Source organism: Dendrobium catenatum, unplaced genomic scaffold (genome assembly GCF_001605985.2).
Source record: "Dendrobium catenatum unplaced genomic scaffold, ASM160598v2 fragScaff_scaffold_1574, whole genome shotgun sequence".
Lineage (NCBI taxonomy): Eukaryota > Viridiplantae > Streptophyta > Magnoliopsida > Asparagales > Orchidaceae > Dendrobium > Dendrobium catenatum.
Window position 1 is genome coordinate 316,764 of NW_021320036.1, and position 27,937 is coordinate 344,700.

General features: G+C 34.7%; 1 protein-coding gene across 2 annotated transcripts; it reads right to left on the reverse strand.

Annotated features, from left to right (window-relative positions):
* Positions 1–1,069: 1,069 nt before the first annotated feature.
* LOC110108197 lies at positions 1,070–27,807 on the reverse strand. Of its 2 annotated transcripts, none has more exons than XM_028700691.1 (6): positions 26,572–27,807; positions 18,759–19,223; positions 17,585–18,661; positions 7,960–8,140; positions 1,372–2,353; positions 1,070–1,245 (listed from the first exon to the last, which is right to left on the reverse strand). In XM_028700691.1, the coding sequence occupies exons 1-5, from the start codon at positions 27,667–27,669 to the stop codon at positions 1,392–1,394; spliced, it is 3,783 nt and encodes a 1,260-aa protein (XP_028556524.1). In that variant the 5' UTR covers positions 27,670–27,807; the 3' UTR covers positions 1,070–1,245; positions 1,372–1,391. The 2 variants fall into 2 exon arrangements, with proteins under 2 accessions (XP_028556524.1, XP_020694394.1); XM_020838735.2 differs by having other exon boundaries at positions 1,357–2,353.
* Positions 27,808–27,937: the final 130 nt, after the last annotated feature.

The following is a 27,937-nucleotide window of genomic DNA, read 5'->3' on the forward strand; positions in this document are numbered from 1 at the left end:
AAAAAGCTGATTTTAAAAAAGCAATCCCAAACGAAGCATTTATTATCTTCAAACAATGGCAAAATCACAAGATATCTTAAACTCCTCACAATGCAAAAAATAAATAAGCCTTTCCTATGATTTTGCATAGGAGGGTAACACCTCTAATATTTTACTAATTTTTGCGCTTAGTTTTAACAAAAAAAAAAACGTGATAAACGTGCTCAGAAAGTCCTCATATATTTGAATAATTTATTGAACAACAACAAATTTTATATAATAATATAATGATTTTATTTTATGCAGGACATCAAAAACATGCATCTACATACATGACAAAATAAAATTCTATAACATTTGAACTAAGATGTGGCATTTATTACTCTTTTTTAAGGCACCGTTTGAGACGAATTAATTTCACCATTTCTGTTTCGAAATGGCGCAATTATTTTTTGATTGCCATTTGTATTTGACGCTTATGTAGAAATGTTTTTTACGTAGTATAATTTTTCTACTGTTTTGAAGAACTTTTTGATATTTGTTTCTCAGATAGAAACCTCCGTTTCCTCAACCAACATTTTTAAATCTGCCTTTTACAAAAAGTACCAAACAATCAATAGAAGCCTAAGTCATCTCCACATCTCAATGACATTTTCAAAGACAAACAACTTCATCTAATTGGAATGAAAACTGACTGAATTTTAGTATATTAATGCAAATGAAAAAGCTCCTATGATTTGAGAAAAGAAGCCCCCATTTGTTGCCCTATAATGCCCTTCTCCATTTTGGATATTAATGCAAATGAAATCATTAAGCAAGAGTAGAGCAATGAAGTAACTGTAATGTTGGTGATTGAAGAAAAGAGATGGCCAGCATAATATCAAAATATTGCCTAAAGATTATAATCATGACTGATTTAAAACATCATTGGCATGACCACTCGACATTGGTAGAAATATTTTTGAAAAGCTTTTCACAAAAACCGCCGCTATTAAGGTGCACGAGGGGAGAAATTATTCTATGCGGACACGGACCCGTCCGGAAGCTAATCAGAATGGCCCACGTTACCCAGTACACAACAATACGTTCATGAAAGGTTAATGCAACGGAATCAACTATCAGTTTCTAACAGTTGCTTGAGGATTAAAAATTATTCAGTATAGTTGATGTAAACTAGACCTTTTGCAAAGTAACCAAGGAAGACAGATCAGACTAACCTTATCCACTACAATTGAAGTCTTCTTAATAGGCCATAAGCAATTATACCTGTAGGAAATCAGTCAATAATTTATATTAGTAAATTTATAAACAAAAAGGAAAAGTGAGGCCAAAATGTAACCTCGAGTTTTCAAGAAATTTTCATTTATCAAATTGAACCTTGGCGGTGATTACCACAGTTCTAAAGACAAATTTCATCCTCTATTCAAGCATAAAGATGTAAGCAGTGTCTTAGCAGTCTCCAACTTTTTTCTTTCATCGTCACTTAGACAGGGATTTGCAATCTCATTTTCAATCCGTGGATAAATCTCTTGCAAGTAAGAAGTCATTTGTTCAAGCTCATTCCAAGAAGTGAACTCCTTACCCAGCAACTTCACACAAATAAAATGAACAAGACCTAGGAGTAAGCCAAAATCCTTTGTGTCTAGCCCAACATCCACACCTACCAGTATTACACAACCGATTGCATCCACTATTCTAAGGCTTCCTTTCTTTAGCATAACCACTGCCATCCAAATTAATTTTGTGAAAACAGACCCCTCTGGTTCAGAAATCTGATCATCATTCTCCTCAGAACTGACCTTGCTGATTTCATGTAGTTCTGCCTTACTTAAGACAGCAAGCCATGTTGGGAAATGATGCCTACTAGGTCCGATGATTTTTGATTCACCATCCTGTTCCCTAGATTTAATTAGTTGGTTACAGCCCACGCCAAGTATTAGAACAGGAAGCCATGGCTTCACAACAGATACCATTTGAAAGGCAAGTTTTATGCCAAAATAAGGTTCTATGGCAGTAATGAGATCTAGAAGGTCATTGGAAAGATAGAAAGCCTCGATTGGTACAGTTGAAAATTCACTGGAGCATTGAAGCACCAGATGAAGCAACTTAGCTGCATATGTAAATGAGCTCTTCAGGCAATAAAAAGCTTCTTTTAGATCATCTTCTTTAAAAGACAAAACTTCACGCCGATAACCCCCCATGGACGAAAGTACGTAACGTGCATATGCTGAAGCAAACCTCAAGCATGATATATCATTTTGTCCAACTAGGTTCATGGTTTTAATATCAGAAATAAATCTGAGAATAGATGTGCACATTTTCATGACATTTTCTATGCCTTTTGCTTCTGGTATATCAAGTTTGAACTCACAACCTGAAAGGAGAGGAGAATAAAATAGATTAAAATACAAAATCTTGAAAATGAAAATCTTAATTGATTAGACAATGTAGTTAGAAACAATTTCATCAAGAAAAAGGTTCCATAGCGGCTAACAAAAAAAGTAAAGGAAACAACATTTTTAAAATTTTTTTGCAGCTTAGCACCTTGTCAACCATTAACTCAATAGAAGCAGAAGCAGGTTATAAGAATATTGAACAAATTAACACATCTGAACGAGATATTTAGGCTTGATATTAAGCATTCCGAAGTTGAACGGTAAATATCTTTACTCGTTTAAGTTGATGAGAAAAACATTTGGAGCAAGCTAAAAAACTACAGTAATAACCATTCAACTATCATCTTGCAACTTGAGCCACTTTGAGAGAATTAACAAGGCCAATTTTCCTTTGATTCATTCTGAAAATTCCATTTTCTTCAGCTTCTAGAACAAAGTCACCCAAGAGAACTTCATTTAGAGGCTGATTGGTTGGATGTAAATCAAATGCATTGAAATTCTTTCTTGTGTTTATGATACATTTCAAATGCAGTGGTGGTGATGGGCGGATCAAACTAGAATCACAAGCAACCCCAACACGGGATTTATAAATAACAATGAACAAGGGTTTTTAGGCATTTTATATCCCTCAACATTTTACTTTACATTCCATTTGCTTCCAACCAAACACCAAAAAAATTGAAATACAAGAGGGATGAATAATACAATCCTAAAGTTTCCGACCAAAAAACCCCTTAAGAAAATATAAATTTCATTTCCAGCTTATTAAAAAAATGAGCTTTTGAGGCCTGAATATTTTACCAAGGAATCTTATCAATCCTTCGATATACCCATCTTCTTTGGACCATTTATTTCGCCAAAGTTGACTTGCATTGATTTATGAATTTAATCTTGTTGTAGCATACAGACAAGCCTAAACCTTGTTAAAAAAACAATAGCGGCAATGCCTGGATGGTTGAACATAGGCCAAAGAACAACTCATTTACACCCAATAGATGTCAAGTAAAACCCGACTCATTCAAGCTACCCAAAATGTTTAGGCTATCCTAAATCTACGGTCAGTAAATTTCCATCAATAATACTTCAACAAAATGTGGACAACAACTTTTCATATGCAGCAATCCAAAAATCAATGGGCTGTAGCTTTCTATTTATATTATGTAATTAATTATGGATTTCAAAATTAAATAATGATCTCCAATTTTATTTATTTCTTAGATAATTGTTTCTCTAAATATTTATGTCCAATTTCTTATAATCCTTTTACTAAAACATAATAAAGAAATAAAATTTGGTCATAAAATCATCCATTTCACTATCCTCTCTTCTTATTGTAATTTTCATAAAAGTGTAATCCTTCACCATGGAGCCTCTTTGCCAAACTAACGAGTTCCTCACAAACACTAAAAGCTAATATGTCTAAGAAGAGTAGCAAAAATATATGTTAAGAGCCCTCATAGAAAGAAGTATTGACCTCAATAAGCATTCCAAGGTCGACCCGATTGAATACAACAAAAACAAGTGAATCACGGCATCGCACCAATGCTATTTAAAACACAAACCAAAAGTTAAAATTGACTGAACATCGCCCATTCACAAAACAAACTCCGTCGACATACTTTGTATAGCAAATACATCTAAAGTAGATGACTATTTTAATTAGGTCGTTGCATGTAAAAAAATCAAACGATTCACACGTGCAAGCAGATGACATCATTTTGATTTGCCTAAGTGATGAAACTTTTGCAGAAAAAATCAATCAATTAATATATTAGGTGCATCAATTTGGGTTGGCAAGTTGGGTTTGAACGGAAATTGATCCGACTTGTTTATCCTATGTCAAAATGTTAGACTTGAACTACACTAACCCGAACTTAACCATTTTGACCCATTTATCATATATATACTATAACTTTTTTATTAGCACAACCCAATTAACCAAAATATAACAAATTTAATCGCAAAATGACTCGTTTAACTCAAACTCGACCTATTTAGCACAAACCCGAATGATAATTGGGTCTTTCAATTTTTCGAGCAATTCGAATCTGAATAAAAATTTAATGGGGACAAAATTTCTAACATGAACTTGTCCCAAAACTTACTTGGGTCAACTCGAACTCATATTTTTTTAGTCAGGCTAGGGTTGGGTCATTTATTAAACCCGTATTATATATACTTATTATTATCATTATAAAAAAATGTAAAATTCCCTCAACTCTCCCATCCTCCCCACTTCATCCCCCTCATCTTGTACACACCTCATTCAATAGCGTGGGAACCATCCTGCTCTCACTTTTATAAAAAAAAGGAATAAAACCCGACTATTCCTTCTCTCTCTCGCTCTCCCTCTCCTTAACACACCCTCAACTTCTCTCGTGACTCAGTGCTCACAAGTCCCGGTTACAATCTTGTTGCTCAGTACCTAACACGCACCTCCTCTCATCTTGTGCTACTTGAGTCACGAAGCCACGACAACCATTTGTACCCAGCACATGCTCGACCTACTTGTCGTTGACAACGATTTCAATCTTTCTATCCCCCTCACCCTATCTTTCTTTCTATCTATTCCCCTCTCTTCACATTCTCTAACTCTCTTCCTCTCTACTTCTCTCTATATTCCTCCCTAATTCTCTCCCTCTTTTTCTCTCTATATCTCTAACTTTCTCACCGCCGCTCTATTTCTCTCCCTTCTCCTCTCCCCCCCCCCATTTCTCTCTCTATTTCCCACAAAATAACAAAAAAGAAAAAGGAGAACAAATGAAAAATAGAAAAAAATTGTGTTATAATAAATATGCTAACAAGAAAAATGCAAGTACATAATGTAAGTGTATCAAGAAACATGCAAATTCATCATACAAGTGCACTGAGAAGCATGCATGAGCATAAAAATCAAAATCGCTTGCATGTGCTCTGATAAATATTTTAACTACTAGTTTGAAAATCAGAAAACTACAAGAGTAAAAAATAAGTCAAACTAAAATTCTCTCGTTTCAAAAGCGTGCAAATTCATTCAACTCTAAGAATCATACAAATATTTTTGAAAAGTGTGCAATCGCTTTGAAAATCTACAAACCCTCTTTCAAAGATCAAATTCATCAAAATAAATGTATAATGCTCTTATGTGGGTTGCTATGCCTACAAGACAGTCGTAAGTTCCACATCTCAAGTTTGATCCTCCTCCACACAATGATTGGAATAAACTAGACTTGAATCTATAAGGGATGCCAGAGCAATAAATTTTGGTTGTGACAAATCATTTCAAAATTTGCTACGTAAATAGTTGAATGAATATACAACTACAAAATTCATCAGCATATCTTGTTTTACATTTGCGTTACGAATTCTATGCATTTTATGAAAAAATTCATCATAAAATATAAATTTTTAAACACACTCATAGTCTCTTGAAGTCAAACCTACAATCCTTCTCAACATCTTTACTTTAATACACAATAATGTGTAAGAACTATCAAGAGTCAAAATTGTATTTGAACTTATATGATTTACTTCATTCATCAAGGATCATACCCGCCGGCATACTTAAGTTTTCTTAATGAAAAAAAAATTCAAAGTGGGGCAAATTTTTAAGCATTTCAACACAAGATCCTCATTTAATTTTTAATAAAAAATCCAAGGCCTTAAAACTGATGATACAAAAAAAAAAAATTAATCGATCTTTTAAAAATTATTAGGGGTGTCAATAAATGATTGGATCTACCAACACGTCCTAAAAAATCAAGCTTTGGGATGACTCGTCTAATAAAGAGGTCATATTCGAGTTCAAAATTTTGACATATTAATTAAATGAGCCAAGTTCAGGTTAACCAGCAAACTCTCTTTTGATCCAAAAAGGACTCATTTATATTTTTTTCCTTAAATTATTTTGCTTGTGGATACGATCTTTTTATTTGTTATCAAATAACCTAGATTGTGTAGTTGATAAGCTATAAAAAATTTTCTTAACTAAAACGGGTTAACTGGTCGGGTTCAAGTCATACAATTTGCTAGTGGATCGGGTTTGGGTTCATCTTTTTTACCCATTTATTAAATAGGTTGGACTTAGGTTGACTAGATTAAGGTCGGACCCAAACCGTACCAGTTAACTCATTTGGACACCCCTAAAAATTATCTTCAAAATAAAGATATTACCCACCAAAGCTCCCGCATCGACACCTCTCAATAAAAAGGGGTACTGAAAGAAAAAATAAACAATTTTTAGTTGTTGCTAAATCATTGATGCCCTCCAAATCTATCTCTTGTGAGAAGCTATCATAAAATTTATATATCTCATTAATAGAAAGCCGTCAATAATACTTTACATTTAAAACCACTCTCTTCCGAACTCTAATATTGGGTTTTCTATTAATGTAAGCCAATATATGAACAACCCTATTAAAGATCGCATGAAAACTTCTAATCACATTCCAAGTTATCTCAAGATGAAACTAGGAAAATACATGTTATTTCAAAATTCATCCAACAAAGAATACAAAATTTTCATATATGTGGATTGGGCTAAAGATGCGTTAGACAAAATATCCACCTTTGGCTATTATAATTATATATGGGAAACCTGGTCATATGGAGAAGTAAGAAATAATCTATAATCTCAAGAATCAACATTGAAGATGTATATCAGATAGTGACACTTGGTCTTTGCTAAACAATATGATTAAGAAAGCCATTTGAACAAAAAACTATAAAATAGAAAAATCTTTAAAATTTTGTCTAACAACTGACACAAGTATTGAAAAAAAAATCTTATCCAACATGACAAGACTGAACACATTGAGGTAGACCAACATTTCATCTTAAAAAAAATGAAAATGGGCTATCTCAACAATTATGTTCCAAAAAACACTCAAATTGCAAATATCCTCATTGAGGTTTTATCTAAAATTTTTTTGATAATGTAATGAATAAGCTAAGTATGATCAATATATAAAACCCAACTTGAGGAGTATTGAAATAATCATGAATCCACGACTAGCATCTTTTCATCTAAAGCAATCCATAAATAAGACTTTCATCTATAACAACCCAACAATATGTGAACAACTTTTCATCTACAAAAATTCAACAATCTGTGGACACAAATTTTCCTTTTATGTAATGTAGTTAAATCTACATTCCAAAATTAATGACTGATTTCTAAATTTGTTTTCAATTGTTTCTCTACCTATTTAACACAACTTTTTTTCATCTTTAATATGTAGAATAAAGGAATAAAATGCAATCATAAAATCTCCTATTACTCTCCTCTCATCTAATTCTAATTTTAAAATAAAAATTAACAATAATGGGCCAAGGTAAAACAACAATTTGAATTCTTTCAATCAAGATAAGTATAAGGCCAATCATGTTTAGGACCATGCTTAAGCTGGCCATGCAAGTCCTACACTTTAAAAAATAGTTTTACAGAATCCCAAAATAAAAAACCTTCTAAATGTACCTGGTTATATAATCTTACAAGTTTTTATATGCTTCTTCAAAGGAAAAAAAAAAACCAAAAAGTTAAACCACATTTAAATAGCAAGTGTCATTATATCCTACGGATTATTCCAAAGTAAATAGAAATTACCATCAGTTTGATTTGATGCACTCGCTGCAGCTGCTTTATGCCTGGTTCTCACTGATTGAGACATTTCCGTATCAAGCTTAATCCCAGAATGTGTAGCCTTAGATTCCGTATACAGGGCTTTGCTAAGTATTTTTTCAGCATTATGGAGCAGATGGTTCAAAGTATTACTCAATATTGTCTCCTGCTTGAAATAAAAATGATGCATGAACTGCAGTGGAATTAAACCAACGGAAAATGTAAACTGGAGAATTATGGGCAATATTTGGCTATTCATTATCTCAAATTTAGTAAAAAGTTAAACAGGAAATGAGTGCTTACAGATAAACAAGGTAAACCAAAAAGATTTACCAAAGTTCACATTTTGTTCGAAGAATTCTCAGGTAAGAAAAGGTAAGATATGCAAAAGCTGGCATTATTTGCAGAATAGTACAATTCTTGCAATGGCCTAGGTCAGATAATGTAAGAATATCATATAGGATTTTTCTACAACTCTATTGATTTTGAAATATCCTTTTGCATATACTTAAAACAAGTTATGATCTGTTCCTCATGAATTTTAGGTAAAAATTCTAAATTGAGCAGTGTGGTATATTTCACAGATTCATTTAAATACTGCATCAATTTTCCGCTTGAGGCTTTCACCTTTGGAAATTTTGATATTGGCTATCTTTTGTTCATGTAAGTTGTTTTAATTGTTGATTTGCTTGATGAATAATCCATGTATGTAAGCCGGATTGAATTTTAGTTAAAGCCATTGCACAGGATTTTGTAAGTTGCAAGGTATCCACATCAGTGGTTTATCTGAGCCGGCTTAGACATATTCAATTAGTTGAATACAACTTTAATAAAAAGAAAAGTTCAGCCGTTTGCATGGGACCCACTTGTTGGATAGGATCTCAGTAGAAAGACGTTCACATAAAGACAGTGCTTAGCATGGTTTCAATGCTTTAGATAGAAGTTGGTTTTTAGACAAATAGATTTGAGCAAAAAAATTGTTGCGGTTTTATCTCATATGCATTGCATGATGGATGTGTAATTACATTGTATAATACTTGAGGAGCTTTCAGATGATCTTTTAAGAGATTTGGGGCTTCTCAGCAGTGACATTCGGTGTATTTGGATTTAGGGATGAGTATTTTTTTTAACTGCTTTATTTGTACACCTTGTGACTTCTTAATAGTGAATGAGTCCCTCTTTCCTCTCACATAGATGTAGAGTACGATTGAACCAAGTTCTCTTTATGGCATGAAAATTGAAAACCATATAGTATAGAAATTACTTTGCTAGCCAATATATTACAATCATCCATAGTATAGTAGTATACTGATTCTTTTGAGTATAAATTTAACCAAACTGCAAACTGCAAATGTTTGGATGACTACCAAGGATTTAAGATGAATTAGGTTTTCTCTTATTCACCAATAATTTGGATCTCTCTTAAAATTAGAGGAATGACTAAAAAGTTTAATCGTTTATAATACATTCAAGAGATATTTATATAGAGAGTTTCCAAGATCATATTAGGAATCTAGACAATCCTAAGGAGTAATAACTTCAATGTTTTAAATTTAAAAGGATCATTCCATAAATTTCTCTGCTGAAATCCATGAGCTACAGTCGTCTGCTACTTCTCCCTGCTGAATCCGAGGCCTTTCCTTTACATTTCCTAAATGCATGCTTTGCCAAGTAATCCCTGCTAAATTTGTGGTCCTTATATTTCCTGTCCTGTTGTATGATTCAGCATTCTTTTTCAGCTTTGCAAATTCCTGTTGCAACTAACTGCCACCTGCTTTATTTCTTCGGAGCCTGTATTATTTAATAGTCTTTTACTCAAATAACCTAAGTGTATGGAAATTCACTACTGATTCTTACGAGGACATCAAAAGATCAACGGCTGCGATCTAGAGTTTTTTTTTTAATGTCTTAAGTACTAGTTTATCTTATATTACTGTTTTTCCCATTTTACCCTTAGGAGTGATCATGTGGTATTGTATCCCGAAGGGCATTTTAGTCTTTGTTATTTTTCTTTTCAAGAGGCCTATTTATAGGCTAGCTTTCTAGTATTGAATGATGATGAATATTGAATGAAATTTTATTTTCTTTGCTTGATCTCTAAGTGAGTTCATGGGAGGAGAGATCCTAGGTGGGTGAAAGCAATACCCGTCAACCTTTGGAGGAGTCCAAGGTTCGCGGTTTTACGATCTCTTTGTGAGTTATTAGTTCTTTATTTTAGTTTCCATCTTCCCTACCCACCTTCCTCTCCATACCCCCGCCGTCCAACAACCGCCCTCCTACCGAGCTCCACCACTACATGCACCCCGACTCCAATCCTAACTTCTAGAAGCAACAAATTCCCCTCTCCAACCGGCGGATCAACTCTCCCCTCCTCATACCAGACGTCATCCCCCCAAGCCCCCATTGCCGTCGGTCTCCCCATTGGATCCACCTCAATTATGATGATTTCAATCGTCATAATTCTCTTCCTAAATTAGCTCCATGGAAAAGGAAAGTAATGACTCTTATTTAAAATTTGAAATTCAAATTTCAAATACTTTCCTTATTTGGAACTTTGCCAATAAGGAAAGTTTTTAAATTTCAATCCGATTTAATTTTAAATTAAAGAGGGTTGTTTATTTTCTTTCCTATGTAGCAAACCTCGTTTGGAAACTTATTAAAATCTTCCCCATACTCATCCTCCCCTCATGATACCGCCGGCCACCCATTAATGGGCTAAATCCTATTGCTTCCTATTAAGGCTCCATCCGACTTGAATTTGAATTCAAAATTCAAATTAAATCCCGTCAAATCACCTTAAATCTGAAATAGATCTCAGATTTAATTCCCACTTGCAATTAATGTCTTGGTCCACATTCGTTGAATGTGGACACAATATTTCCCTCCCTCTCTCTCTCTCTCCACTTTCAATTAAATGCTCCCAATTAAGACTCCTTAATCACCTCCCCATGCTGCCTTCCCTCTCCCCCAATCTTTCTCTTCCACTTTAATTCTCTCAATTTGAATTTGAATTCAAATTCAAATTTATCCCGTCAATTTCACTTAATCTGAATTTAATTAGATTGGCCACCTAAGCAAGTATTGGATCCCAATTTTTTTCTCCCACAGCTGCCCACAGGATTCCCCACTAAAATCCCTTAGTTCCTGTGCAACCCGGAGAGGAAAGTCACTGATTTCCCCTCCTTCCACTTGCTGCCCAGAAATCTGGATTGGTTCTAAGTGTTGCCCTGAGATTTAAGACCTAGAAAGCTATTGTCCAGGGCCTTCTAATTGCTGTCCAAGGAGTCCAAGTTAGGTTCGCTTGCTGTCTACCACTCAGAAGCTGCCAAAGTTGTTGTCTAAATTTGTTGTCCACATAGTTCAGCAGGCTCCCCCCCTGCACCACACCTTCAACGGGAAGGCCCCCAACTGCTGCCAAGAACTCCTTATTCATTCTAGATTGCTGTCCTAACTTTGGAGACTAATGAGGTTGCTGATCTGAGGCTTCCAACTACTGCCTAGTGCTTGATAATGGTGAACTCTTTCCCTAGTCTCTATCTTCATAGTTATCCTACTATGTGATTTAATTGATTCATAAGAAGCTTGTTAATTACTCTCTATTTGAGAACTTAAAGTTATCATTTGATGTTTGCATCTTGATAATGTATCTCTTAATTGAGAGTCTATTTCATCATCAAATACTCAAGCTTTGCAAATTCCTGTTGCAACAAACTGCCACCTACTTTATTTCTTCGGAGCCTGTATTATTTAATAGTCTTTTATTCAAATAACCTAAGTGTATGGAAATTCACTACTGATTCTTATGAGGACATCAAAAGATCAACGACTGCGATCTAGAGTTTTTTTTATGTCTTATGTACTAGTTTATCTTATATTACTGTTTTTCCCATTTTACCCTTAGGAGTGATCATGTGGTATTGTATCCCGAAGGGCATTTTAGTCTTTGCTATTTTTCTTTTCAAGAGGCCTATTTATAGGCTAGCTTTCTAGTAATGAATGATGATGAATATTGAATGAAATTTTGTTTTCTTTGCTTGATCTCTAAGTGAGTTCATGGGAGGAGAGACCCTAGGTGGGTGAAAGCAATACCCGTCAACCTTTGGAGGAGTCCAAGGTTCGCGGTTTTACGATCTCTTTATGAGTTCTTAGTTCTTTATTTTAGTTTGCATCTTCCCTACCCACCTTCCTCTCCATACCCGCCATCCAACAACCGCCTTCCTACCGAGCTCCACCACTACATGCACCCTGACTCCAATCCTACCTTCTAGAAGCAACAAATTCCCCTCTCCAACCGGCGGATCAACTCTCCTCTCCTCATACCCGACGTCATCCCCCCAAACCCCCATTGCCGCCGGTCTCCCCATTGGATCCACCTCAATTATGATGATTTAAATCGTCATAATTCCCTTCCTAAATTAGCTCCATGGAAAAGGAAAGTAATGACTCTTGTTTAAAATTTGAAATTCAAATTTCAAATACTTTCCTTATTTGGAACTTTGCCAATAAGGAAAGTTTTTAAATTTCAATCCGATTTAATTTTAAATGAAAGAGGGTTGTTTATTCTCTTTCCTATGAGGCAAACCTCGTTTGGAAACTTATTAAAATCTTCCCCATGCTCATCCTCGCCTCATGATGCCGCCGGCCACCCATTAATGGGCTAAATCCTATTGCTTCCTATTAAGGCTCCATCCCACTTGAATTTAAATTCAAAATTCAAATTAAATCCCGTCAAATCACATTAAATATGAAATAAATCTCAGATTTAATTCCCACTTGCAATTAATGTCTTGTTCCACATTCGTTGAATGTGGACACAATATTTCCCTCTCTCTCTCTCTCTCTCCACTTTCAATTAAATACTCCCAATTAAGACTCCTTAATCACCTCCCCATGCTGCCTTCCCTCTCCCCAATCTTTCTCTTCCACTTTAATTCTCTCAATTTGAATTTGAATTCAAATTCAAATTCATCCCGCCAATTTCACTTAATCTGAATTTAATTAGATTGGCCACCTAAGCAAGTACTGGATCCCAAATTTTTTCTCCCACAGCTGCCCACGGGATTCCCCACTAAAATCCCTTAGTTCATGTGCAACCCGGAGAGGAAAGTCATTGATTTCCCCTCCTTCCACTTGCTGCCCAAAAATCTGGATTGGTTCCAAGTGTTGCCCTGAAATTTATGACCTAGAAAGCTGCCCCCCAGGGCCTTACGATTGCTGTCCAAGGAGTCCAAGTCAGGTTCGCTTGCTGTCAACCACTCAGAAGCTGCCAAACTGCTGTCCAAAGTTGTTGTCCACATAGTTCAGCAGGCTCCCCTGCACCACACCTTTAACGGGAAGGCCCCCAACTGCTGCCAAGAACTCCTTATTCATTCTAGATTGTTGTCCTAACTTTGGAGACTAATGAGGTTGCTGATCTGAGGCTTCCAACTACTACCTAGTGCTTGATAATGGTGAACTCTTTCCCTAGTCTCTTATCTTCATAGTTAACCTACTATGTGATTTAATTGATTTATAAGAAGCTTGTTAATTACTCTCCGCTAAAGCTTTAGAAATTAGAGAGTTGGGTGAGCGATTCTATCATAGTGACTAATCTTGCTGTTAATCTAGGGATCTCTCATTGAAACCATCCATGTATGTATTGTTAGATTAAATTGATTATTTTACGATCTTAACTCCTATGCATGTAATTTAGCCTAAACTTGCCTTAACGCTCATTGTGTTTTCTTTTGTCGTTCAAAATCAATGCAAAGATTTAATTATTGTACTCTAAAAATTAAGCGTGCAAATTCATTAAGAAAGTCATTTTCGCATGTACGTTTCACATCATCTCCGTGCTTACGTACAAGTTTATTGATTTTCTAAGATTGTTTATAAATTTCAATCTTTCATAAAATTAAATAATAAGGTTAATTGAGCAATCAAATTGTTGACCTGCTGTATAAAACAAAAAGAAAATAAAATAAAATAAAATAATCTCATACCTGTCCGGCCACGTTCGAGCGCCGAATTCAGCACGTCGTCACCCACGACCTCGCACGATCGGATGTCCCTCTACGTCGTGTTAACAGCTCTCCGCTCTAACTCTCTCATTCCCGAATTCTCTTCCTCACGATCCCTCTCTCTCTCTCGCGGCTCTCCTCTCCCGAGCTCTCTCTCTCGCTCTTTCTCCTCCTCATTAATGACTTATAAAGAATAAAGAAATCAATGTTGACATTGAAAAATTTATTGATTGGGAGCAACTTTACTCCTTTTATTGATTGGGAGCAACTTTACTCCTCAAGCATATGAAGGAAGAAACAAAATGAGATTGGAACTACAAAAAAAAATCTAAAGGTAATCTTAAATATAATGGATTATTTTTATGTTATTAATTTGTAATTTTATTTTAGATTATATTTAACTCTATATTAACTAATATAGGAGCTAAGAAAAAATATTATAATTAAAGATTTAGAAGATGATTTTGACATAAACTACAATGATTCTTTTGAAGAACGTCATAGTGACAATAAGATATCCTTGGGTCTTGATCTCTAAGGCGCATTTAAGTTTTAACTTAGTATTTAATTTGAATCTAGTTTCAAATTTTTGTGTTCTAATAATAATTATGTAATAACTGGTTGGATTGGTTCAATTCAACCGGACCTAAGCTTAAGCGGGAAAGCAGACAGAGCGTGGATGGGGTAGTAGGTGGGTTCAATCGCACAAGCGAGCGAAGTAGAACATTCAGAAATAAAAAGCAGTGACTCCTCACACGAGATAACTCTGTCTCACTTCGTCTAGTTTATCCAAACGAATGAAAGGAACGAACAAAGGCTAACCGAGAGGAAAAAGGAGAAGGTAGGTTTGTCCATCAAATTTTCGTCCATCAAATTTTCATTTCATGCAAATTTTTCTGTGATTTTAATCTAAGCAGAGAGCAATATATAATTAATGGCAAATGAAGAAAATTAGGAGAGAAAGAGAAAGGAATTTGGGTTTGAAAATTTCTTCTTTTCTAACGACAAAGAAAGTATAAGTGATTTTAATTTCTTATTTTTCTGTTAAAATTTATAGACAAAATTTTATAAAATTTGACTATTCTAACTAAAGTAATAAAATGCGATTGTCCAATAGGAAGAAATTCAAATAGAAAGAAATCTAGTGGTTGAGAGTCTCGATTCAAAGAGGAAGGAAAGAGGGTGGGTTTATCGAGGTAATTATAATTTAAGAATAATTATCTCTTGATCATTTTTAGAAAATTAATAGTCGACTAATATAATTTCTCACATAAAGAAAGGTTTGTTCAGTTGGTTTGGAGGAGTAGAATGCAATGAAGAAGAAGAAGAGTGTTCAACTATCTTATTATTAGTGAAAAGTAAGTGAATTTCTTTTATGTTAACAGGAAGGAATTTAATAATTATAATGAAATTTAGTATGTGACCCTAGCTATTGCATTAAGGACGCTATATCAAAGTTCAAGAATTTTGAAGAAATTGAAGCACAAAAGTAATCAAACTGGGTAATTATAATGTTTCATAGCAATTACGATTTCTTTTTATTTTATTGCAATTATCATGTTGTAGTTTATATGTTGATGAAATGTTATAGAATGAATAAAATTGAGAAAAGTAAAGTTGGTGATTATGGTTATTATATAGCAATTACATTCTTTTATTTTTCATTTCAGTTTAAATACAGTATCATGTTTATTTATTTATTTATGTTTGAATGTCTATTGTGTCCAAAATGATAAAAGTTATAATATAAGATGAAAATATATGTGTATGAAAAGTGCATATATTGATTAAATATATGTAAAGAAAACTAGAACGAATAAAATAATTTATAACATATAAATGAAAGTATTAAAAGAAGAAAAATGTGTATGCATGTAAACAGAGGTTCACCGTCTTATGATACTGGCTAGGGAGACGCAACGTACCCATGCACATTAAATGGAAAAAAAATGCAAAATGGTTATACCTTCAATGGTACAAAATTTTAGACAGTGCTATTGTACTAAATGAAAAGGAAAAATGAATAAATGAAAAAAGGAAAATGAATAAATGAAATAGAAAAAATTAATTTATTTGAAAGGCATATGATAAGAATCTTCAATATATTAATGTTATTTAAATGCAAATTATATAAGAAAGACAAATGAGCGTGATTGTTTTTATGTATGTTTAATTGTTATACTACAAGACGTGATTATCAACTGAGTTTACTATGTAAACTCAAACTGTTAAACTTAAATTTTATGTAAATCTTTTGAGAAATAAATGACTGAAAGAGAAAAATTCATTAACATAAGAAGAAAATCAAATGAAAATAAATAAGAACTGATTTATGTATATGTTAAATTTGAAAAAAAAAAATTGTGGCTCTTCAATTATATGTGTAATAATTGCAAAATCTAAATAGCTTATCCAAGATTGTTGCTTCAAAAGCTTAAAACAACTATCCATCCACCCTAAACATTAGTTTGATGGGGATGAAAAATTTTAAATGACTTAAGCTCATAATGAGTTAATGTCATATGAAGTGCATCTCTATGATCACTCTAAAAAATATCACGCGAATAAGAATATGACATATGTTGTCTAATTGTGTACTTTGTCGCAAAATGACATCATTAAATTATGATCATAACCAAATCCCTCTGACCACGTGGCTTGTCACAAAAAAGACAATATTAAACAATTATAACCAAAACCTTACTAGCTCAATCCATTGAGTTATAAATCATAGGACATGAAGCCCTCTATTAGTGAACATCGACTTACAATTATCCCCCTTAGGCAAACATACGACCTAAATTTATAAAGTCCCCTTAGATGACACAATCCATTGTGCTAATAAGAATCTTAGAGTCAAAATACGTTAACTAAATCCTCCAACTATATCAACCAATCATGAAATTTTGATCAGGTACATTATCATTCTTCCACCATATGTTCTATTTTAACAACAACATACTTCTCCAATCAAAAAATAATTATTGATGATATCAGCTATGTATTTAATGCCTGCAGACTACTTTAATTGAAAATTTTCTCTCGTGGCCATAAGGGATAATCAACAATATAAGTTTAAGTCTATGAGAAACGTCTAACTATATCATAAATTTCTCATAAAAAGAGCATAAAATCTCTTAGTAGTGCCTAATATCAAATTTGCATTCTAAAAAGTTAATCCATATACGCTCTCATTGAAGAGTTGGGCACGAATTTTCCACATGGATCACACTTTTGGGGCAAAGCATATAATATGTTTTAAGGATCATACAATATGGACTTCATAGTTCTTACATTTTAGATTTTTTTATACTTTATTTTTGTTTTCAACATTGATGGCTCTAATTCAAAGATATATGTGCAATTTAGCCCATAAAAGTTACTTAAAAAATTTTAAATCTACACAAAAAAATGCAGGCATCAAGCAAGTTAACTTTTTTTTTTTTTTTGAAAAAATATTGCTAGAAAATCATGATCAACAACTCCTATTTCAATAGTCTCTGAATTCTAGCAGTGTCTTGTAATAAACTAGTGATAACAAAAATGTGAAATTCATCTACCTTGGATGTAATAACTACAAACTATACTAGGTTAATTCAAAAAGTGCGTACCTTCACATGAGAATTCAGGCACCAGGATCCATCATCAGCATTACTTCCTGGAACTTCGTTCATAACCAAGTCATCTTTTTGTAGATGAATGTATACAGCTAAAGTTGCAAGGGCTTCGATAGAAGATGTGTCAAAAGAATTGTATCGCAAATACATTTCAATGTTTACCTGAGAAATTATCTTTAATGAATGGAATGCAATTTCAAAATGTGGATATTGAAACAAAACCTTTCGCATATAAACATCTGCAAGCAAATCTTTTAGCTGCCATGCTATTCCTGCTGCAAGACACAAATCTTTCTCAGTTTTGGACTTGTCAGATTTGATAGATTCTTTTGAAGTGTGAACACCAAACCTAGAAGAACTCTTCGCAGGTAATTTTATTTTCTTTTTAATAGACTGCAAAACCTGTGGAGGCAAATCCAGTTTAAACTTCAAAAGAAATCTGGAAGCAATACTTTGCAAAATGCTGCTTAACTTTCCAATCAGTTCACCTAGCCAACCACAAGAAAAAAATAGTCTATGAATTTTTCGTATTAAACCATGTCTTTCTAGATCATCTGATAATCCAATACATTCCAGGGCCAGAAACAAGCATTGGTCATGTAATCCATGTAAATCATTTGGAGAAACTATAGACGCAATGCTTAGTACAGCAGTCAGAGCTCTAGAAGATGTCGCTGCATTAAGCAAACTCTTTACTTTATCAGCTGAAAATATTCTGGTAAGGGCCTTATTAGACAGTTCAGCTGCTAAGCAACAGCATATATTCGCTGAAGCAATAATTAACCCATCAATCTGATCAGAACTTGTGCCATTTGTTGCAAGGACTAAATCAAGAGAGAACCTTAGAAGTTCCATTAGAGACTTCGCAGATGAACCCTCCGATAAAGCAAATTCACAAAATCTTGCCCCGGCGTCTGGAGATCTTCTCATAAGTGCACTAAATCGGCTGCGGGCCTCCTTTGGATCCAGATTTGAAGGAAAGTAAGAAGGAATGAGAAGCCTGGTTATTTTTCTAGCAACACGCTCATGATCATTGGCCAGGGAAGAAAATAAAGAATCTAAACTGACAACCTAGAAGAATAAAGGAAAATTACATAACAAACATAACCCAAAAATTCAGAACTGAAAATAAAATAAATAGCACTGCCAAATCAATTAGGTTATATACCTTGTTAAATTGGAAAGACCGAATATTTATAACCTCTAAAAGCAAATCAGCAGCAGCAATACGAACAGAAAGAGAAGGATCAAACAGCACATGACTTAGTTTTGGAAGAAGAACTTTCATAATTTCATGACTCTGAGGATTTTCGAGCAAATATATGATTCCATTCAATGTAGATAGTCTAACTTCATTGCACATATCAATTGCCATGTCATCAATAATCTTTCCCAATATTTTTGTTATTGTTAAAGAAGGAATAACTTCCCAAAATAAATTGAGAATACGGCATAAGCCTTCAACTGCCACTCCTCTCACCTCAGGGCAATCATCCATAAGTAATTTCTGCAATAGGAAAAATTGCTTCTCAAGTAAGGTATCCTTTATGTCTTTTGTAGCATCAGGATCTTCGAGTGGAAACAGATCTAAGAGTAGAAACAATGCATTTTCACGAACATTGGAGTTAGCAACCTGCCAAATGGAAAAAAATAGCAGAATTATTTGTTGTACGCCACAGAATCAATTCCAAGCTTAAGTATATCATATTAATGGGGCACTAGAAAGGGGTCAAAAAGAAGTGTTTGGATGTGCAAATTTATGTTTATAAATGAAGATGGAGAGAGAAACAAAATAAAAGTTGAAATATAAATCATTGCTCACTTTTAGGAGAAATTTTCATAAAAAGCCTCTTGCACATTGGAGAAAAATATTGATCAATGTGATTAAGAGCTAGCAAAATTAAACATTCATCACCTACGATGTAAAAAAAACTAAAGAAAATACAAAGAACAATATAATCACTTCAAAATAAAAAGAAAATCATGATTGTTAAGTCAATTTTCAAGGAGCAGAGACGAGGCAGAGAAAAGAGGGATGATCATCCTAGAATATTTCAAAATGATCTTGACATTATTTTATAACAACGTTTCATATGATGCGGTGCAGTATAAAATATGCCATTCTAGTGTCAAACTATTAATCAGTCAACCATGATGAAAATAAAGTAATGCACGGGTTGGTAAATGATAAAGTTACTTAAAGTTTGTATGTCAGGCAATCATCTAATGAAGACTTACAGGTAAAAAAAAGTGCCATTAAAGTTGATTTCACTCAGCCCCGGCGAGATCAAAGAGTCAAATAAAAATTTTCTGATATTAGTATGTGACTGGAATTGAAATCGAGGAGATTTAGATCTGAAAATTCAGGAAACATGTAGTATTCAATTCTACAACATAAGAACAACCAAGTATTTAGCCTATTTCGTAAAAAAATAAATCATGCATTGAAACTACAAAAAAAAGGGTACTTTCAAGAATCTTTGCATCGCAGAAAAATTTAATGCTTTCATCACAAGTAACCATATATTCATAAAACAATATACATTAGTATATCTTTATGAATGCGAATACCAGGTTGGTACTTGGGTACCCATATGGTGTTGGAACTGAGAATCAACACAATTTTATAGATTTAGGATTTCTATGATCAAACTCAATGAACAAAGTACTCGGCTACATTTCTTAAAATCAAGTCAGATTTGAGTAGGTTTCAAATTCTACCCATTCATGTGTACTAACCATATGCAAACATCCAACAACTCACAACCTAGGCGAACAAAATAAAATCAAGCTCTAAATCACTGACCGGTCGTAAACTAGGGGTGTAAACGAGTCGAGTCAAGCTCGAGTCAGGGGGTGTTCGAGCTCGACTCGCGGGTCAAATATCGAGCTCGAAGTCGAGTCGAGCTCGACTTGCGATACTATAACGAGCTCATTGAGCCGCTCGTCCGGTTTTACCGCCCAATTTTTTGTTTTCCCGCCCAGTTTTACCACTCGATTTTGCACAAGTGGAGAGAAGAAACTACTAGGAGAAAAAAAAGGTTGCTTTTTACGTTGAATAAAGAATATAACCGGTTATTATATTATTTACAAGAAAAGAAGATTGTCAGCATTTATTAGCATTGATGTCAGCATTTATTAGCATTGATGTCAGCATTTATTAGCATTGATATTTGAGAGAAAACTTCTAAATTTTTTTGAATTTTTATATAGAGCTGCCGCTTTGGAGTATTCTTATCAAACTTAATTTTTTTCTAAAACTTAATTTATAACTTTTAAGTATAATAAAAACATTACTAATTAAAAAATATTAGCTCAAAATATTATTTTCGAGCTGGCTCATGAGCTCACGAGCCGAGCCTCAATGAGCTCGAATTCGAGCTCGTTTACTAAACGAGCTCGAGCTCGACTCGTGAGCTCGATAAGCTCGGCTCACGAGCTCATTAGCGAGCTGAACTCGTGCCGGCTCGGCTCGCTTACATCCCTATCGTAAACAAGTCATCTAATAATTAACCTCAATCGATGAGATCAAATTCAATACAAACAATTCCTACAATGAAATATCAAACAACCCAACTAAGGTATGAAATCTCATACAAATTCTAAACATGATCAAACATATTAATACTTGCCTACACAGGAGATGTCCGAAAAGAGTGCAAACATGATCAAGTCATAAATTGGACCTGAATAGCTCTACATGAATTGAAGTACATGAACAAACTCATCTACACCATTTCATAGCTGAGTAGAAGTCCAAAAAAAATTATCAGAAAAATTTTGAGTAGCTAATCCTAAAAGACTCCGGGGAACCAACCAAGAATCTCACATCGACTATAAAACACCATGAGCCAAAAAATGTCGCTACAAAATTTCAAAATGCTAACTCGACTTAGACAAGAATTAGAAACATGGTGCTTAAATTTGAACATTATAAGAGTTGAAATAAACACAAAGACCCTCAAAACCAAGTCAGCTAAGCTTCCACCTTATGCAAGGGGGCATACACCTTGCATGCAATAAAAAATGTTAACAACAGTTCCAGGAGAATAGCACAGTTGTTAGAAAATCATTACTAATAGAAGATAAAATTTGTGATCATTGTCTAAACCGAACGAGAGGTGTGCTTGGAACTTTAAATTGCAAATGCCAAAAGAATCGTAGCTCAATCGTGCTTAGACGGGAGTGAGCCCTTCTGTACAAACAGGGACATCCCAAATAAAATATATTTAAATATTTAGCCATGAGAAGTGAATTGTAAAGATTTTTTATCCCAAAACAAGGCGTTTTAATCCTTGTTCTAAGGTACATAGGCAAAAGCTCCTGATTGTTGGCCTTCGTATTTAATACATAGTCGATCTAATCAAACACACTGATTGCAACAAAGACTAATACAGTTTCGCATGCCTCAACCATATCAAGAATATTCAGCCATCACTCATCTTGAAAATCGGTTTGCACCATTGTGTCTGGAACATCTAGATTATTAACAAAAGGACTCTTGTGATCAATTCAACCATACACAACGAAAATGGATGATGATGGGCGTGACATTGAATAAAACCATGTAACAATCATCTGTTCCATGATATGCTCGGGGAATCAAAAATACCAAGTAAACATCCATGCGATCAATCAAACCAGCTAAAACGATGAAGTATGGACGCAACATCACATAAAGCCAATTTAAAATGCCTCAATTACATCAAATATTATTCAAATGTCACGTGTTTCACAAAATGAATTATGTTTAAGCTTCCAAAACATCAAAATTACCAATAAACGGTTCTCACGACTAATTCGGTCAAACCCAAACAACAAAAATGGGCACAAATTTAATTTGAAACGTCATTATTGCCATCAAAAGTACTAAAAAGTTTCAAATTCTGCAAAATAGGCTATGAAGATGCATATGGAACTTTGAAAATACCCTTAAGTACACACTCATATTGTCCTATCTACTGCACAAAGGTAAAACAACAAACGACCTGCACACGAGGTGATGACACACAATTCATGAAGCGTGAGAAATGAGGATCCATTATAAAAGATTAATACACATAAAAAATTATATAAAATTAATATAAATATAAACATTAATATTATTTATTATTTAAGAAGAAACTAAAATCATTTAAAATTCCCACCTAATTTTTGTCGAACTCCATAAATTTCTCTCACCATACTTTAAGGCTCCACATGATGACATTTCTTTCCCCATTCCCACATGAGGTCACGTTTGATAAATAAATTCAAATAATGAAGATATCAACAGAACAAGCCAAAACCCAATCACTTGTCTCACTCGCCGCTACCCTGTCTTACACATGTCCATCTAGTTCTACTCACTGACTTCTTCTTCTTCAAGCTGCAGCTAATCAAACTGCTAACTCCTCTTCATCTGCTAGAGCCACCACCCTCTCGCCTATCGTCAGCGAAATGCACATCTCCTGCTTCTCTCAAAAAAACCACCCTAGTCCAAATAAGCAATCATCGACATCTTACAGAGCCTAACGACCCAACTTCCAAAGTATCAGGTATAATCTCCAACTAACTACAATGAACTCCAACACATCTATCGACAACCAAACCAAATTCTAACAAAAATGCCACAACACTGAAGCCATAGCATTCTCCATTAAGGCATCTCTGATTTCACAACCTCTTGATGGCGATGCTTCCTTTCTCTTTATGCCAACAGCCACCTACAAATTATCTCCTAAACACCAAACTGGCATCCTTCAGCCACCAAGCCATGGCTTCCCTCCAAAGACAACTGAAAATGCTGATGAAGCTATCGGAGACCAAACTCTAGCCACCCCTATATATATATTCTATGTGTGTGCATTGTCTCTCATTTCAGAAATTCCTTGTCACCTTGCATCGTGGACAACAACACCTCATGTGTAAGGTGCAGAATGCAACACTTAAAACTCTCAAAATCCTGTATAATGCATTTGGCGCAACTAGCAGAACCTGTGTGCACTTTTCTTAATAATGCAAGGGAAACTTGTAGGCTACACTCGTAATACAAGCCATGTGCGTATTTTTCTTAGCATGAAGAGGACAAATATTGCATCGTGAACTATCTCATGTAAGTGAACCAAACACATTTTTCATAGCACTGTTGAGAGAAGAATCATATATGATTTTCTTAGCAAAATAGCTAGATAAGTACACATGTGTGTTGTTCCAATGCAATGAGAAAATCCCATATTGCTAGCTTTCATGCATGTACATGGAAACCCATGCTTTGGCATAGTAGGATAGAAGACAACCGACCTTGATGCCTCAAGACTGACTATGCACTTCTTTCCTCGCGTGAAGAGCAAACCTAGACTTCATGTAAATGCCTCTTACGCAGGGGATATGCTACGAGGCTACAAGAATTTGGATTGAACAAACTTGAAAAGAACATGCAAGGGACAAATGAACATAAACGGATGATGAACATGAAACAAATCAAAAAATAAGGAAACCAAAAAAAAAAAATCATTAAATAAAAGAAATTTTATAAAATAAAATGAAGTTACAAAAATGAGAACAAGATTGAGCTTAAAAGGACTTATAGGGAATTTAAAATAAGCACAACAACTTGCATACGTGTAAAATGGACAAGATCCCTTCTCATGCAAACTCAGAATTTTCAATAACTCACACAATGAACTAAAAGAAACTAAAATCATATGAAAATTACCAGACTAACCCCTCCTATTTAATAGGAGGTTAAAAAAATCCCTACGAGGCCCACTATACCATACTCCAACAATACAAAGACAACAAAAAGGATAATATGAAACACATGTTAGATTCTAAATTGTGTCAAACGACGCCAAATCAGCAACAAAAACATGCAAACTAACAAAGGGATTACTTAAAAATTCAAAATGAAATATAGCACTCATCTTAACAATACACATTCATGCAATCAACAAAAACCCGGAAAATTTCAAGTCTTGTACGTCTCAAGAGGCAATTTTCAAACTCAATTAAAATGTCTCGAAAATCAAGCAAATGTGTCAAAATTCATGCAAACACATTAATAAAGGCCCGCCAAAAAACAAGTGGATCAAACAAGTGCAATAAAAATCATGCAAGGGAACCATAATAGCACATTAAAAAAGGTGCCAACTGCATTATGTGAATGCGATGAAAACCATGCAAGGGCAATGTACAAGTATATTGAAAAGCATGCCAATGCGCTAAAAATTCTACAAGCATAACAAAAGCAAAAAGTTTGCACATGGTCTAATAAATATGCAAAACATTCCAAGTAATAGTCTAAGAATGTTGTGCTAACTGAAAGTAAATTGGGCTCGAATTCACCCCGCTTCAAAGTAGAGTGCAATCAAATTAAAATCATGCAGACTCTCCTTTCAAGCTCAAAATCATTAACATTTTTCACAATGCTCTCTAGCAAGTCTCCCTACCTATTGGTTAGGATCATAAGTCCACTTTCAAGTCCAACCCTCCACATTCCAAAGGTTGGAGCCGACAAGACTTAAACCCCATGACAAATCGACACAATAAGCTTAATATTATTAAATGTTTATTTCACATTTTCCACGTAAGTACTTCAAGAAATCCTATAAAAAAAAAAAGAACTTTAAAAAACCAAAAAGTAAACTCAATTTCAAACCAATAGAACATGGTCAGAGGCTAAAGCTGAGACATGATACTTATACACAGGGCAGAGAAGAAAAGTTCTATAATATAACAATTATCCAAATAAATTCAAATTATATGCAAACTAAAAAATTGATCCTCCCGAGTTAATAAGATTCAAGGTAGCAAAGCTCAATAATGCAAGAGTACCCCTACGATGGGTTTGGCCACTTGCACATCATAACTGAATGAGTCTATTTTCAAATCAAGATTTCGATTTGCAAATACAAATGATGCAAACATCATATCCCGATGGTGACATTAATTAATAATCTCAACCATAATTGTTCTTATTACAAAAAAGCACCTCAAGCTCCAAAACGAACCATTATGGGGCCCAATTTCCTAAAAAATATTAAAAATATATGTAGATAAAAAATAAAGCAATTTTTCCCTCAAAATTTGAAGTAACAACCAACCACCCTCCGCAATAATTTATGAAGGGTGACAAATTTAAGAATAATACCAACCCACAAAGGGTCAATATTATAACAAATATATCGTTAAGATGACTCAAAATATCTCACACCGGTATGGAAGTGGCATATATTGAATTCCTCAAATATGGGGATGATAATGAAGGAGTTTTTTTTTTAATTAATTTGTGAATCATAGATTATGTTTAAGGATATCATCAAAAGAAGAGAGTCAATAGCATGTAATTGAGGAATGATGGGTCGGTGTGTTGGAGCATTTGTTATGTTGTGAGCTATGTTGGATCTTTATATCATCAGGTTCGATGATATACATGAAAATGATGGCGGATTTCCCGATATATATGAAAATAGTAGTGGGTGTAAATATGATAGTAGGTTTGAATATTTATTTTAGTGTCTCTTACTCTTATTCCTATAAATAGTGAATCTCTTTTAATGTATAGCACTTGTTGTATGGATGAATAAATATGTTATGTTTTGAATGTTCCTGTGACTCAGACAAAAAGATGAACTTTCATGTTCTTGAAGATCTAATTCATGACAAAGAGTTGTCCATAAAAAGGGCATTCAACACCAAGAGTGAATTCGAAGCGAAGGGTTGCTTGTGGACTCTTGTTGTTCTATGGAAGCACTTGTCAGCAAGATTTCCTTCCCAAAAAAAAAAACTTCAACTAAGAAATAAATCTCTCCACCTCCGTGCTCATAAGCAAAGAAAGAGCAAGAATTGTACTTTTAACAATATTAAGAAAGCCTGTGAACCGTTAATACTTAAGAAATCATTGTAGCATTGGCACTTAGTAAAAAAAAGCCTATTTACTATATGTTACGATTCTACGGTGAGGCAACAAGGGAAAATTAATAAAAGCAAGCTAAATTTACCTGCAGTGAACGGAATAACAAGGGCTCAGCCAGACGGAACAGGACCTTGTCAACACCTGGCGTCGTCCTCTGACCAATAAACCCGTTCAATACTCTTCTAATAGAAGCAGCAAACAGCTTCTTCTGTGCATGTATAGCCCCGTCCATAAGCCCCTGCAAAAAACCATCCTCAATTTCTTCTTTCACAGATGCTTCTGATCCCCTCCAAGCCTTAAAAATGATATCAGCATAGCCCTCGAGGACTGATTTTTTTCCAAAAGGAATTTGAGATCTAATTAATGCAAGCGACTCCTTTAAAAGAAGGCCATTTAATCCCACCATGAAAGCAATGAAACTCCTTCCATCCTTTGTCTTTAAATACACTGGGGTGATCACGCATCGAACTAGCAAAAGTCTCAGGTCTTCAATGCTCTCATCCTCGTAATCAAATAAAGAAAAGGCCTCACGAAGAGCAAAAATCCTATGAACATCAGTCTTCTTGCCGTAGGTTAGAGATTTCGACAGCAGGAAAGGGAGGGACTGGTTTATTAGATTCTCCCTCTCAGGCAAGTTATCCTTCCACCACACTTCACATAGATTAGCGACTTCAGAAAGAAGGGAGGGATCATCAAACAGAACAAGGTTGTCATGAAGAATCTGCACAGGAGGAAGTAGATCAGACGGGGAGAAGAGTTTCTTCGGATGAGAAACGCAAATGTGAGCCACGTACGCGTAGGCTCGGAGCTTCTTTTGAATATCTAGGGTCTGGGAGCCAGGCTTTGGATGCGCTTCCTCGCCATCAGGACCATCTAATCTTTTAAGCCTTACAGAGCGTCTAAATTTCTTCAGCACGGGTGAGGGAGAAGATTTGGTGTCCCCGACGGAAGCGGCGTCCACATCACCGCCATTTTCGAGGGATTGCTTGAAAGATTCCAGGGCCTGGCAGACAGTGAGGTGTAAAGCGGGGGGAAGGGAGGAGACGAGATCGGAAGAGGGACCGGCGCTCCATATTAGGTTTTTTATTTCGGATTTTCCAGTTTTGGTGGAGATCTTAGAAGCCGCAGAGTAAAGTAGCTCTTCAGCAGAAGATTGAACAGAGGAGCGCAGTCTCTTTCCCATTGAAGGAGATGTTGGATAATTCTTGAGGATGACTAGGGCTGCATAAGGGAAAACAGAACGGGGCGCAGTTTACACAACTCGAGTAGAAGATGAGCAGAGAAGTTTTTCTAGGTTTTTGTTTGTTTCGAAATGGCGTGGATTTTGGCGCGCTGCAGCTATTTGCGATAAAACAAATGGAAATAAATCTTGTCTCCCCCACTTTGTATGCCACGTGGCATGAAAAAAAGAACCACATTAAAAAGGGCAAATTTTCGAACTAAGCAACATT

Excerpts from the sequence above, each read along its gene's own strand:
- LOC110108197 (XM_028700691.1), bottom strand. The coding sequence starts at position 27,669 with ATGGGAAAGAGACTGCGCTCCTCTGTTCAATCTTCTGCTGAAGAGCTA. Across the intron at positions 19,224-26,571 it reads TGTTATTCCGTTCACTGCAG|GTTGCTAACTCCAATGTTCG; the intron begins GTAAATTTAGCT and ends TCCATTTGGCAG. Across the intron at positions 18,662-18,758 it reads GGTCTTTCCAATTTAACAAG|GTTGTCAGTTTAGATTCTTT; the intron begins GTATATAACCTA and ends TTATTCTTCTAG.